Source organism: Eptatretus burgeri, chromosome 8 (assembly GCF_056783735.1).
Source record: "Eptatretus burgeri isolate ZD-2024b chromosome 8, Ebu_testis_v1, whole genome shotgun sequence".
In the NCBI taxonomy this organism is placed as follows: Eukaryota; Metazoa; Chordata; class Myxini; order Myxiniformes; family Myxinidae; genus Eptatretus; species Eptatretus burgeri.
In genome coordinates, this window is record NC_140968.1 from 1,037,011 (window position 1) to 1,050,137 (window position 13,127).

Genomic DNA, 13,127 nt, shown 5'->3' on the forward strand with positions numbered 1-13,127 from the left:
GTGCAAATCTTGCCACCAACCTCTTACAAATAGGTACCCAACTGCAGGAGGACGTCCGCAGACACAGTTGGGCACTAGATATCAATGGCCGTTGGCTCACAAGGCGCTCCTCCGCCCTTTGACAGGTTTTCTTTTTAATCCTACTGGGTGTCCATATCCAAACACCCCCCTCACCAGGAAGCCTGGTGGGGGAGACCGTTTAGTCGCTGACAACCCGACTCTGGAACAGGTTAGTACAGGTTTATGTGCTACCTGTAGACATTTTGAAAGTAGATTAGAGTAGATTCTGCAGCAATTGAAAGAAGTTGACAAGATAAAACAGGTCTACCCACATATACCACTGCGTGACAAAGTGGATCGCCTACCCGTGAGTGCACATGTACTGAAAATTGTGCCTGTGGAAGTGCTTAAAGATGCGAGGAGCTTTGGATTGTCCACCTGCGTGAGTCCAAGTGCACACGTGTTCGGCAGACTGGCAACGCCGACTGCGGGGCAGCTCAAGGCTCCAGCCATCATCGTCGTCGCTCCCTGCACGCTGAGGCCGCGATTGAGAGTGTGCTGCGGAGGGACCGGGCAGTGCAGGAGACGGGATGCCAGCACCTCACAACCCAAGGTCTCCATTGAGGCAAGTATGGCGAGCGTGAGGCCACACGACACCGCATCCGCACTGAAGACAGGTGCACCTCGTCGTCCTTGGAGAGTGCAAAACACCCGTGTAAATGCAGATAAACATGTGGATTGAGAAACTTTGTTTTTTTTTTACATTGAACTGAGGCATCGGGCTGAAACCATATGCAAATCACGTGCAGGATAAGGACACTAGTAAATGGCAACCTGCAATATCTTACACTTGCTCTCTTACACTTCCTCAAAAAAGTGGGAATATATTTTTTTTGTGTGTTGACTGAATAAGCAATCATTTCAGTTTCCTGTATGATGTCTTGCCCTTGAGTGTGGCTGCTGATGTTGCATCAGTCACGGTGTTTCCCCCGTTATGTCGGCCCATACAGGCAAGCTCCCCAATGGCGCTTTGATTGCATCCTGACCTGAACTCGGGATTTGCAGCCACGTGGCGCCATCTGCCGCACTCGTGCAATCCGCAGAGAGGTTTGCGGGGTGTATCGGGAGCGATTGCACCTCCAGAGCAATGCACACGATCCATACCAGCCCTGCGGGAAGCAACACCTGCACGCAGCACAAAGGCGAAGAACGTGCAGCAGAGGCAGATCGTTTGCTCCAAGTTACCATCATTAGATATTAAATTGGTTCTTTTGAGTGAGATCAATAAAAACTTTGAAGCAGTTTAAAGTTTTTAAAAATCCATTTCAATTAATTAACACAATACAATACATTAACGGGCATCCTGAGACTGGGGTGGGCAGGCTCGTCTGGAGGGATGCACACTCGGCTCTAGGCTGGCTAAGCCTGGGTTTGAATCCCGATCCAGCTATGAACTGTCCTCCAGGTGTTTCACAGGCAGGGTGATTAATCAATGTGATTAATCAATTAATCAACGATTCTCATTTCCATTGAACAATAAATCAGACATCATCCGCAGGGCAGGCAGGGTTTCTCCATGTGTTTAACAAGCGATATTACCTCCCATCCCATGATTTTGGGAATTTTGGGAGCCAACTCCTCTTAACTTCAAGTCCACCCTTTCTGTTTCTGCATCCCTCTTCACCCCACCCCCTCAATGTTTCCCCTTTACCTCACGCTCTAAAAAAACCTTCCCCACATGCCACACACTCAAACCTTCCCCCTCACCCCACCCTTCAAAATCTCACTTTGCCCACGCAAAGCATGCTCCCCCATCCTACATCATCCCAACATCTCCTCCTCTATCTTTGGCTGTGTGGACCTCAAACATCCGAGGTCTCTGCTCCAACCTGACAGATCTCTCAATCCAAGCTGCTGCCAATAAATCAGACATCATCTGTTTACCAGAATCCTTCCTCCCCCAGGATAACCCCGACACCTCTGTGTCTGTCTGTGTCTGTCTGTGTCTGTCTGTGTCTGTCTGTGTCTGTCTGTGTCTGTCTGTGTCTGTCTGTGTCTGTCTGTGTCTGTCTGTGTCTGTCTGTCTGTCTGTCTGTCTGTCTGTGTCTGTCTGTCTGTCTGTCTGTCTGTCTGTCTGTCTGTCTGTCTGTCTGTCTGTCTGTCTGTCTGTCTGTCTGTCTGTCTGTCTGTCTCTCTCTCTCTCTCTCTCTCCCTCTCTCTCTCTCTCTCCCCACGGTAACTGTCTCCTCCGATTTGATAGGCCCGAACCTAATTTCTCACTGTCCATGTACTCATCTTACATGTCCCACCTCTCCAGTAGTACCTCTGGCTGCGACTTCCCATCCGCTCCCACCTCATGTTCTTCTGTGTGCTGTACCGTCCCCCGAACTCTATCTACATCTCTCTCAGACGACATGGACAAACTTTTAAATACTTATCCAAACTCTCTCTTCCTCGTATGTTGTGATTTTAATTGTCACCATGCAACTTGGATGGGGATTGGTACCACTCTCTCACCAGCCATGGCACTTCAGCGAAGGACGTTTGCGACTCAATGGGACTGACTCAATCTGTGAACTTTCCAACCCATATTTCTCCCAATGGCAAATCCTCCATTTTGGACTCAGTGATGACAAACTTCCCCGCAAATGTCTCCTGCTCTTCGTCTGCTCTAATTGGTTCTTCTGATCGACAACATCTCTCTGGCTATTCGTCGAGCGTTGGATCATCACCAGGGAATGTGGAATTTCACTCAAGCAGATTGGCAGGGAGTGCAAGCAGCCATCTCTCTTCGGGATTGGTCTCCCATATCTACTGCACCTGATGTTAAGTCAACCTGGGAATTCTTCCACACAGAAACCTTCTCGCTATCACGCACAGATTCATCCCATCTCGTCTTTAATTATCCTAATTATCCGACCCGCCCATTGTGCAGTGAATCGTGTGGTGAGGAAGTTCCTTTGAAACAACTCCCATTATTTTCCTGGGAGGCAAATCTGACCGAAGGCAATTTCAGTGCATTCCAGCAAGTCTGCAATAACTGTGTGTCCACTCTCAGGAGAGTCAGAAAACAACATTTGTCGCACATCAAGATTGAACTTTCAAACTCGTCTCCCTCCTATAAAACCCGGGGACGCCTTGTCATGTCCGTCTGTGGTGTACGCTCCCCTTCCAACTCTTCCCCCTCATCAAATGGAACCACAGCCGACTCGGCTCGTGAGAAGGCCGAATGCCTCAATTCTGTGTTTGCTTCCAAATCTTGTGTCCCCAATCCCTCACTGTTGGTACCCATTCTTCCCTGGCGTACCCAACTGCTCCTGGACTCTGTCTTTTTCACCTGAGAATGTGGAGAAGGTTCTTTCAACCCTCGACTCATCGCAGATCACCAATTTGAATTCAGACCTGGTCACTCTACCTTGGACATGCTGCTTCTACTCACCAAACAATGGATGGGGGCCCTCGATCTCAGACATGAGATCAGGGCCGTCTCTCTCGACACATCTCGAGCTTTTGATACAGTCTGACACCGTGCCTTACCCTCTCTAAACTCTCTGCCTGTGGAATCCAAAGCCAACTCCACTCTTGGATTACTGACTTCCTCCACTCTCACGGACAAAGTGTGGCTCTCAACGGAACACTTTCATCTCCTCTCATTGTCAAGGCTGGAGTGCCCCAAGGCAGTGTTCTGGGCCCAATCCTATTCTTGCTATTCATCAATGATCCCTCTGACTCTTTATCTATTTTCTGATGTCTCCTATGACTGCAGCCTCATCCCTTTCTTCAGACCTTCAAAAAAAATCCCAAGCTGGTCAAACACTTTGAACATGTCTTTCAATCCTGACAAATATCACCTTCTCACTATCTCTTTCCAAAAGGACCATCTGCAAAAAATCCCCCATCTACTTTTTTTTTTAAACAATATTCTTAAGGAACTTCTTGAGGAAGTTCAGTCATTCAAACTCCTGGGTCTCACTCTCACCTTGATTTTTCTTGGCTAAGCCACATTTCAACGCTGGCTTCCAAAGTCAGCCGCCAACTGGGCATTCTGCATCTGGCAAAGTCCCTCCTCGTCACGCCAGCAGTTCTATCCACCTGCAAGGCCTCCATCCACAGCTTGATGGAATACTGCTCTCCCCTCTGGACTGGCTCCGCTGCCTCACATCTTGCTCAGCTTAACGCCATGGAAACCAAGGCCTTCAAGCTCATTGAAATCTCGCACGATTAAGCTGAGACTATGGGCCTATCACTTCTCCATCACAGACAGGTCAGTGGTCTCTCTTCTTCTACCACCTCCTTTGTGGTCTTGCACCCTCTGCTCTTTCCCTGCTTTGTTTCCCCCAGGTTTCTGAATGGCTCACTCGGTCCACCATCAACCCCTTCTGATCTTCATGGTCATATAGTCATGTAGCACATCTCCCACTGAGCTATCCTGTCATGCTGTTATAACACTGAGATGGTAATATAAAATGCAACCCTGCAGATCAACACCGTACACATAAACACCATTGGCCATCTATGCAGTACCGAGAAAAGGCGCAGGAGGGGAAGTCGTATCGAGCACGCCGAGAGGCAGCGAGGGAGTGGTACGTACACACCCCCCAGGTACTGCGAGCAGATAAGCATCAACGTAATGGTTCTGACGGAACAAGAAAGTGACACCACTGGTAGGACCGATGCGATCTCCAGGGAGGGCACCATGGTTCGAAGTCAGGCATGAAAACTGGTAATTAACACGACAAATGGAACCATGATTGTCTCAGGAAATATGTCATAGCCAAACCATGAGTGGGATTCTTAGTGAGCTGCTAGTTATACAACCATGCACCCAAATCTTCACTTTCCAACAAGAAAAACACCGCATGTCCACCTTGTTGCTCACCCAGTGGCAAGACCCCAGTGCTCCCCACTGAAGGTGGCTGACTGTTGGTATCCAGCAAGCCCCAGTAGTGAGATTGAAGGTGCAAGAACGAGTGGACCACATACAGCTGACACACGGCCAGCCATGGCCGCTATTCCAAGCACCACTTGAACAATCCCAGCTATAAGCAATGCAGCCCCAAGCTGGGAGAAGTAGCAAAGGGGGGAAGATCCTTTATCATGTGAAAAAGGTGACAGTGATGATGCACATTATCAAAGTTAATGAAAATGAGTAATCAGTGTGGCTGATGCATTTTGAACATCACACAAAGGTGAAAAGTTGTGTGTTGTAGTGAGACCACCTCGCCACTTGTGTCCAGAACATGGTGACTAGTCACGTTTGCAATGTTCCAATGCCGCGTCTCAACATCTACGGAACACACAGCACACGTCCTGAAACTTGGAGAAGACATTGTACAAGTGAGATGTCAAATAATATTTATCACAGATGCTGCTGGAGTAGTCCTTACCATCGAGTACGTCATTCCATGAACGGCGTGTGATGGATGCCAGCGGGACATGCGCTACCAGAGATCCTCCGTGCAGTAGCGGAAGCCTGGACACAACCCAAGAAATGTATGATGGTACAGTATTCAAACCACGATGGAGCTAATCACTGCATCAGCAGCTTAGCCGTGTCCCATGAATGATGCAACCGAAGGAGAAATTTCGTCTTCGAATCCCGGTCAGATGGGAATGTGGACAGTGTCATTTTTACCCTCGTCAGAGGACCTCCAGGGCAAAGCACAAGTCCGTCCGTCCGTCCATCCGTCCGTCCGTCCGTCCATAAGGTGCTGACGTTGGCCACAAATGCGACCAAGTGGCAGCCAGTAATACATGTCTTATTTTTAACCGAGTACCTCGAGGAAGTATGTACTGTCGGACCCCGCTATTCGTGGATTTGTTATCCGCCGACCCCGCATATTCGTGGTTTATAAAATGTGACCTGCTCTGCATGGTCGTGGTTTATTTTTCACGTTTTCACAGTTTTTTGCAGGTGGATTTGTGGTTTTCTTACATATTCGCGGTTTTTTGGGGGTTTTTTTTGCATTTTCACAGTTTTTCGTGGGCGTGTTCATGGTTTTCCCACGTTTTGGCGGTTCTCTTTCACGGTTTTTTCGTTTTTTTATTTTTTAACAAGGAATAACAAGGAAATCCAACACAGGTGGAGGCCATTCAGCCCATCATGCCTGCGCAAACACCACACCAACCCATCTACACCAACCCAAGGTCCAAGGAAGAAAATGCAAAGAAAATGTTTTTAATTAATGAAATAAAATACAATTTTTGTTTGTTTTTGAAGGTTTTTTTTTGGTTTGTTTGTTTATTTTTGGGGGGGTGGGTTTATTTATATTTTTTATTCTTTTTTCCTTTTCTACCCCTCAGGGAGGGGGCATGGGCTTGGTTAAAATCGCACATCAACCACACAACCCCCCTTGACAAGACCCCCACAAACAACACTCCATAGATAACCACCCATCAATACTCAAACTCCCTAAAAGTCCTGTCAACATCCCCATACACCTCTATCTCCAGAACTTCCAGGTTCCTATCTAATTCTAATTTAAACTTATCTACTGTTTCTGCGACCACTACCTTTCCAGGGAGACCATTCCATGCATTAACTACTCTCTGAGTGAAAGTTCCCTACCTTACTACCGTCTTAACTCTCCTCTCATTTACTCTCAGGTTGTGGTCCCTGGTCCTATCACTGTCTACTCTGTTAAATAATTCATCTTCACTTATTTTATCTCTACCCTTCATTATCTAAAACAATTCATTATCTTTTTGCGTACATATTCACGGTTTTGGTGTTTTGTTTTGTTTGTTTTTTTGGGGGGGAGAGGGGGGGTTCAATGTTTTTTGAGGATGTGTTCACGGATTTTTGCATGTGTATTTGAAATTTTCTCGTGTTTTAGAGGTTTTTCGCAGAGACGTATTCGTGGTTTTCTCACGTTTTCGTGGTTTGTTTTCCTGATGCATGTTCACGTTTTTTTACAGACATACTTGCAGTTTGTCACGTTTTGTGGGGGGTGGGGGGGGGGTTCACGTTCTCTGCGTGCATATTCATGGTTTCTCATGGACGTGTCCATGGTCATCTTTACAGTTTTTTGAGAGTTTTTTCACGGTTTTTTTCCACAAGAGCATTATGGTTTTCTCATGTTCTTGCAGTTTTTTGGATGCATATTCACCATTTTTCTGCGTGCGTATCCATGGTCTTCTCGCCTTTTGGTGGTTTTCTTCGCAGTTTTTCGTGGGCGTTTTCATGGTTTTTCGTGCCTTATTCGCAGTTTTCTCGCATTTTCACAGTTTTTTGGGACAAGTGACAATTTCACAGTTTTTCGTGGTTTTCTCACGTTTTCGCGTTTGTTTTTGTGCGCATATCGGTTTTTTGTGGGTATATTCATAGTTTTCTCATGTCTCCGTGTTTTTTTTCACCTTTTCGGTGTGTATATCCACAGGTTCTCACGAACCACTCGCTCAGGGTGACGGTGCATGAACCACTCGCTCAGGGTGACGGTGCATGAACCACTCGCTCAGGGTGACGGTGCGCGAACCACTCGTTCAGGGTGATGGAGCACAAACCACTCGGTCTGAATGACGTGGCATGGCAAAAGCGTCCGCAGTGAGTGAACGATTCACTCAGAATGACATAGCGCCACTATCCACAAGAGGCACTCGGCAAGTGGCTTAAGCACTCCATTTCAATGGTTGATAAGGAACAGTTGGCCAGGTTGTCACTGCATTCCTTAAAGGATCCCTTTAACTTGAAAGCTGATATTCACCATGCACGCAGCAGTTGAAAATGAAATGAATCTATAAATCCACCATTTTGCCTGCTCATCTGTGCATGTATCATATGGTACATCGATTTTGGATCCGCACAAACGTTGTAACTTTTTTTTAACGTCCATTTTTTTACCAGATTTGCTTTGATGCCCTGCAGAGCACCTCATGACACCTCCAAAAGTATAGACACAGATCTGGCAGACACTATGGATAGGCAGTCCCTCTGGGGGACAGGGCACGAGTTCAAGCAGTGAATGTATTAAATCATATAGCTCAATGAAGCTGGTTAATTTTAGCACGTTCTCAAATCTTTTGTTCACTCAATATAATTCTCCATACGGTAGAAAAAGATGCCTTTTTAATGCTTTGGAAATTTCACATTTTCTTGTGTATGTATATGGAGGAGGGAACATTGCCTTGCTTGCTTAAAGTAAATAGGTGTATCGGTTTAGTTATAAGACTCATTATTCTTTAAATTATCAGATTTGACAACAGCTTTTGACACTTATTTAGTCCGGACAATATCCGATCCGAAAACGTGAAATAATATTTCGATGATGTACTTTAATTAGTCCGTGAGAGTAGATCGTTGAAAACGTATCATGTAATGCATGAAATTGCTCCAAGCTCCTAATGTGAAAACTTATAGTACTTACTAAAGCGATGTGCACAACAATTCATAGCTATGACGAGCAGGCATTCGATAATACGAGTGAGGAAAATGAAAAAATAAACTTGATCGTGAAGAAATCATTGCGGCCTGTTCCAAGTCAAGGCATGGTTGAGCAGGCCAAACAACATCGCGGCTTCAGACCCCGGCGAGGTTCCCCAGGAAACGCCTTTAGACCCCAGAGAGCGAGGTGGCCGAGGATCGCCTGATGAAGGATATAATTAAATAAGGCCATTAATTATCTTTACAAGGGGTGTTTGAATTAACCCAAACACCAAATTTTCACTCTTGCACTTCCTTGGAGTTCCCATAGTGTGCATGCAAAGATTCAGGCTCTGGGTTTGATAGTTTTGGAGTTATGGAGGACACACACACATAGACACGCACAGCTTTTTATCAGTATAGATAAGTGAAGAAAGGGGGAAGTGATTGTGAATTTAACGTTCCATCTTTATTTACTTTTAACTTTGTTCTTAACAAACGGGGACAGGAAAAAGGTCGGCATGATAGGCCGAATAGCCTTCTCATGCGCCAAAGTTCCCTGTGTATATTTGTTTAGTTGTTAAGAACGGGAGGAAATGGAGAGGGGAGGACAGAAAGTTGGGGTGAGGGTACATTGAGTTGGAAGAAGGAAATTGAGACATTGGGAGTGGTGGGTGGGGGGTTGAGGACTTGGGGTTGGAAGGGGGATTCAGTTCTTGGGGTTTGGGGCAGTTGAGGACTTGAAGAAGAAAGGGGAAGGGGATGACGGAGTTGGCTTGGGGGAGGGAGGGCAGAGAGGGGACAGAGTTGGGATCAAAATGTTTGAGGATTTTGAAGGGGTGGGGAGGGGAGGGGGGAGAGGAGTTGATGACATTGGATTGGGAGGGGGTTTGAGGATTTGAAGAAAGGCGGAGGGGAGCACAGAGTTTGGGTGTGGTGGGGGGGCAGAGAGAGGTAAGAGTTGTGAGGGGGGTTAAAGACATGGGATTGTTTGTGGGTGTGGGGGGGGGGGGGTGGGTTTAGTGTCCTGAAGTCACATTTTACATTATGCAGAACTTCCATGAGTCTGCGATAGTCCCGTGTCTTTTGGGTCTGTCAGGTCTTTTGAGTCCTCTTGGTCTTTTGGGTTCTCAGGGTCTTTTGAATGCCCTGGGTCTTCGTGGTCTTTTGTGCCCTTGGGTCATTTGGGTGCTCGGGGGTCCCTGGAGTCTTTTGTGTCCTCAGGGTCATTTAGGTCCTCACGGTCATTTGAGTCCTTGGGGGCATTTGGGTCTCTTCAGTCCTTGTTGTGGAGGGGTTGGTCTATTGGGTCCTGTGGGCACTTTAGGTTTTGTATTTCAGGTTACAATTGTGGGTGACGTCAGGTCAGTTGTCCAACCAATAGGTGAGAAGCAGATATACATACATACATATACCCACACATACATACACACACACAAACACACACACACACACACACACACACACACACACACACATAATCCCACACCCTTGCTCCATTATATATCGATTTAATGTGATAAGTGACTGTTTGTTTGACTTTCATACCCCCAGAAGAGGCAGTAACCGAGCACCAAAAGTTAGAGTAAAATACACCATAGACTATGTACATGTGGAGCGATTAACCCGCCTGGTAGAAGAGGTTATTTGGAGGCTGTTTATGATGTTTGGGGAAGAGAAGAGATAAAAGGAGGAGGGGGTCAGAGTTCGTAGACCACAAGGTATGCACGACATTAACAGTGAATTCAAATTCAGTTTTTGCATCCGTAACATACAGTTTATGTCACGTGCCTTTGAACATAGGGGTTTGAGAAAAGAGAGTTACGACAATGAAAAAAACTACTTAGCAATGTAACAATGAATACACGTCATGCAAACGGTCACCTGGAGCCAAGGAGCAGCTGGAGCAGGGTCGCCAGACCCGAGCACAGGAACGATGTGGACATGAGCGATGGACTCGGACAGGGAGATGTAGGAGACATGAGGGGTAGAAAGGAGGCGCGCAGAGCAGCACTCAACACCAGCACGTGCTGGAGGAAAAGCACGACAAATGCACGAACATCAAGAGCAAGACCTCTCAGAGTTGTGATTGCAGGGGTGTCGGTCATTCATAGGTCATGCTCATCGTCCACAGGGTATTATGTGGGGAGGCCGAGAATCACGAACGTACTTGGAATGCGAGAAGTAAGTCCAGAATCCAGGGAGGGCGACTCAAGACCCGATTTGATCTCGAAGGACAAGACCCAAAACTGCCATTGTCGGAGCTGCGTGACACGCTCGATGCACCGTTCCCATCACTCTCCTCCATTCCTGTGGCAAGGTGCTCCAACAAGTGAGATCACGGGACGCACGACTGGACCCGGTCAAAACAACAACAGCACTAACGTCGCCTCTTCTTATTTTTCTTCTGCCTTGATGTTCACAAAAAATCTCATCACGCACTTAGATTCCACACGAACATTTGTTCCTCACTGAAAGATCAATCGCAAGGTATCTGTCCAAACAGATATCGGTTAACAACAGGTTTGACGATTCAATGATAAACTTCAGATGTAAACACATTCCAAACAGATATCGGTTAACAATAGACTTGATCGATTCCATGATAAACTTCAGATCTAAACACATTCCAAACAGATATCGGTTAACAATAGACTTGATTGATTCAATGATAAACTTCAGATGTAAACACATTCCAAACAAATATCGGTTAACAATAGGTTTGATCGATTCAATGATAAACTTCAGATGTAAACACAGTCCAAACAGATATCGGTTAACAATGGACTTGATCGATTCCATGATAAACTTCAGATCTAAACACAGTCCAAACAGATATGGGTTAACAATAGACTTGATTGATTCCATGATAAACTTCAGATCTAAACACATTCCAAACAGATATCGGTTAACAATAGACTTGATTGATTCAATGATAAACTTCAGATCTTAACACATTCCAAACAGATATCGTTTAACAATAGGTTTGATCGATTCAATGATAAACTTCAGATCTAAACACATTCCAAACAGATATCTGTTAACAATAGGTTTGATCGATTCAATGATAAACTTCAGATCTAAACACATTCCAAACAGATATCTGTTAACAATAGGTTTGATTGATTCAATGACAAACTTCAGATCTTAACACAGTCCAAACAGATACGGGTTAACAATAGACTTGATCGATTCAATGATAAACTTGAGATGTAAACACAGTCCAAACAGATATGGGTTAACAATAGACTTGATCGATTCAATGATAAACTTGAGATGTAAACACAGTCCAAACAGATATGGGTTAACAATGGACTTGATTGATTCAATGATAAACTTGAGATGTAAACACAGTCCAAACAGATACGGGTTAACAATAGACTTGATCGATTCAATGATAAACTTGAGATGTAAACACAGTCCAAACAGATACGGGTTAACAATAGACTTGATCGATTCAATGATAAACTTGAGATGTAAACACAGTCCAAACAGATATGGGTTAACAATGGACTTGATTGATTTAATGATAAACTTCAGATGTAAACACAGTCCAAACAGATATCGGTTAACAATAGGTTTGATCGATTCAATGATAAACCTCAGATGTAAACACAGTCCAAACAAATATCGGTTAAAAATAGACTTGATTGATTCAATGATAAACTTCAGATCTAAACACAGTCCAAACAGATATGGGTTAACAATGGACTTGATTGATTCAATGATAAACTTCAGATATAAACACATTGCAAACAGATACGGGTTAACAATAGACTTGATCGATTCAATGATAAACTTCAAATCTAAACACATTCCAAACAGATATCGGTTAACAATAGACTTGATCGATTCAATGATAAACTTCAGATCTAAACACATTCCAAACAGATATCGGTTAACAATAGGTTTGATCGATTCAATGATAAACTTCAGATCTAAACACATTCCAAACAGATATCGGTTAACAATAGGTTTGATCGATTCAATGATAAACTTCAGATCTAAACACAGTCCAAACAGATATCGGTTAACAATGGACTTGATTGATTCAATGATAAACTTCAGACCTAAACACATTCCAAACAGATATCGGTTAACAATGGGTTTGATTGATTAAATGATAAACTTCAGATCGAAACACATTCCAAACAGATATCGGTTAACAATGGGTTTGATTGATTAAATGATAAACTTCAGATCTAAACACTTTCCAAACAGATATCGGTTAACAATGGGTTTGATCGATTCAATGACAAACTTCAAATCTAAACACATTCCAAACAGATATCGGTTAACAATGGGTTTGATTGATTAAATGATAAACTTCAGATCGAAACACTTTCCAAACAGATATCGGTTAACAATGGACTTGATTGATTCAATGATAAACTTCAGATCTAAACACAGTCCAAACAGATATCGGTTAACAATGGACTTGATTGGTTCAATGATAAACTTCAGACCTAAACACAGTCCAAACAGATATGGGTTAACAATAGACTTGATTGATTCAATGATAAACTTCAGATCTAAACACATTCCAAACAGATATCGGTTAACAATGGACTTGATTGATTCAATGATAAACTTCAGATGTAAACACAGTCCAAACAGATATCGGTTAACAATAGACTTGATTGATTCAATGATAAACTTCAGATCTAAACACATTCCAAACAGATATCGGTTAACAATGGACTTGATCGATTCAATGATAAACTTCAGATCTAAACACAGTCCAAACAGATATGGGTTAACAATAGGT

The 13,127-nt window shown here is 44.3% G+C and overlaps 1 protein-coding gene across 1 annotated transcript in view; it reads right to left on the reverse strand.

The window, feature by feature from the left end:
• LOC147020899 (solute carrier family 23 member 3-like) overlaps positions 1-13,127 on the reverse strand; it is a 47,064-nt gene that overhangs the window by 19,108 nt on the left and 14,829 nt on the right. The window contains exons 2-9 of the mRNA XM_085890537.1: positions 10,530-10,669; positions 10,244-10,389; positions 5,388-5,473; positions 5,220-5,287; positions 4,880-5,061; positions 4,525-4,636; positions 1,047-1,185; positions 439-692 (exon numbers count right to left, since the gene is read on the reverse strand). Of these exons, the coding sequence (XP_085746663.1) occupies positions 439-692; positions 1,047-1,185; positions 4,525-4,636; positions 4,880-5,061; positions 5,220-5,287; positions 5,388-5,473; positions 10,244-10,389; positions 10,530-10,667 (1,125 nt within the window). The 5' untranslated portion in view covers positions 10,668-10,669. The remainder of the gene's footprint in view (positions 1-438; positions 693-1,046; positions 1,186-4,524; positions 4,637-4,879; positions 5,062-5,219; positions 5,288-5,387; positions 5,474-10,243; positions 10,390-10,529; positions 10,670-13,127) is intronic.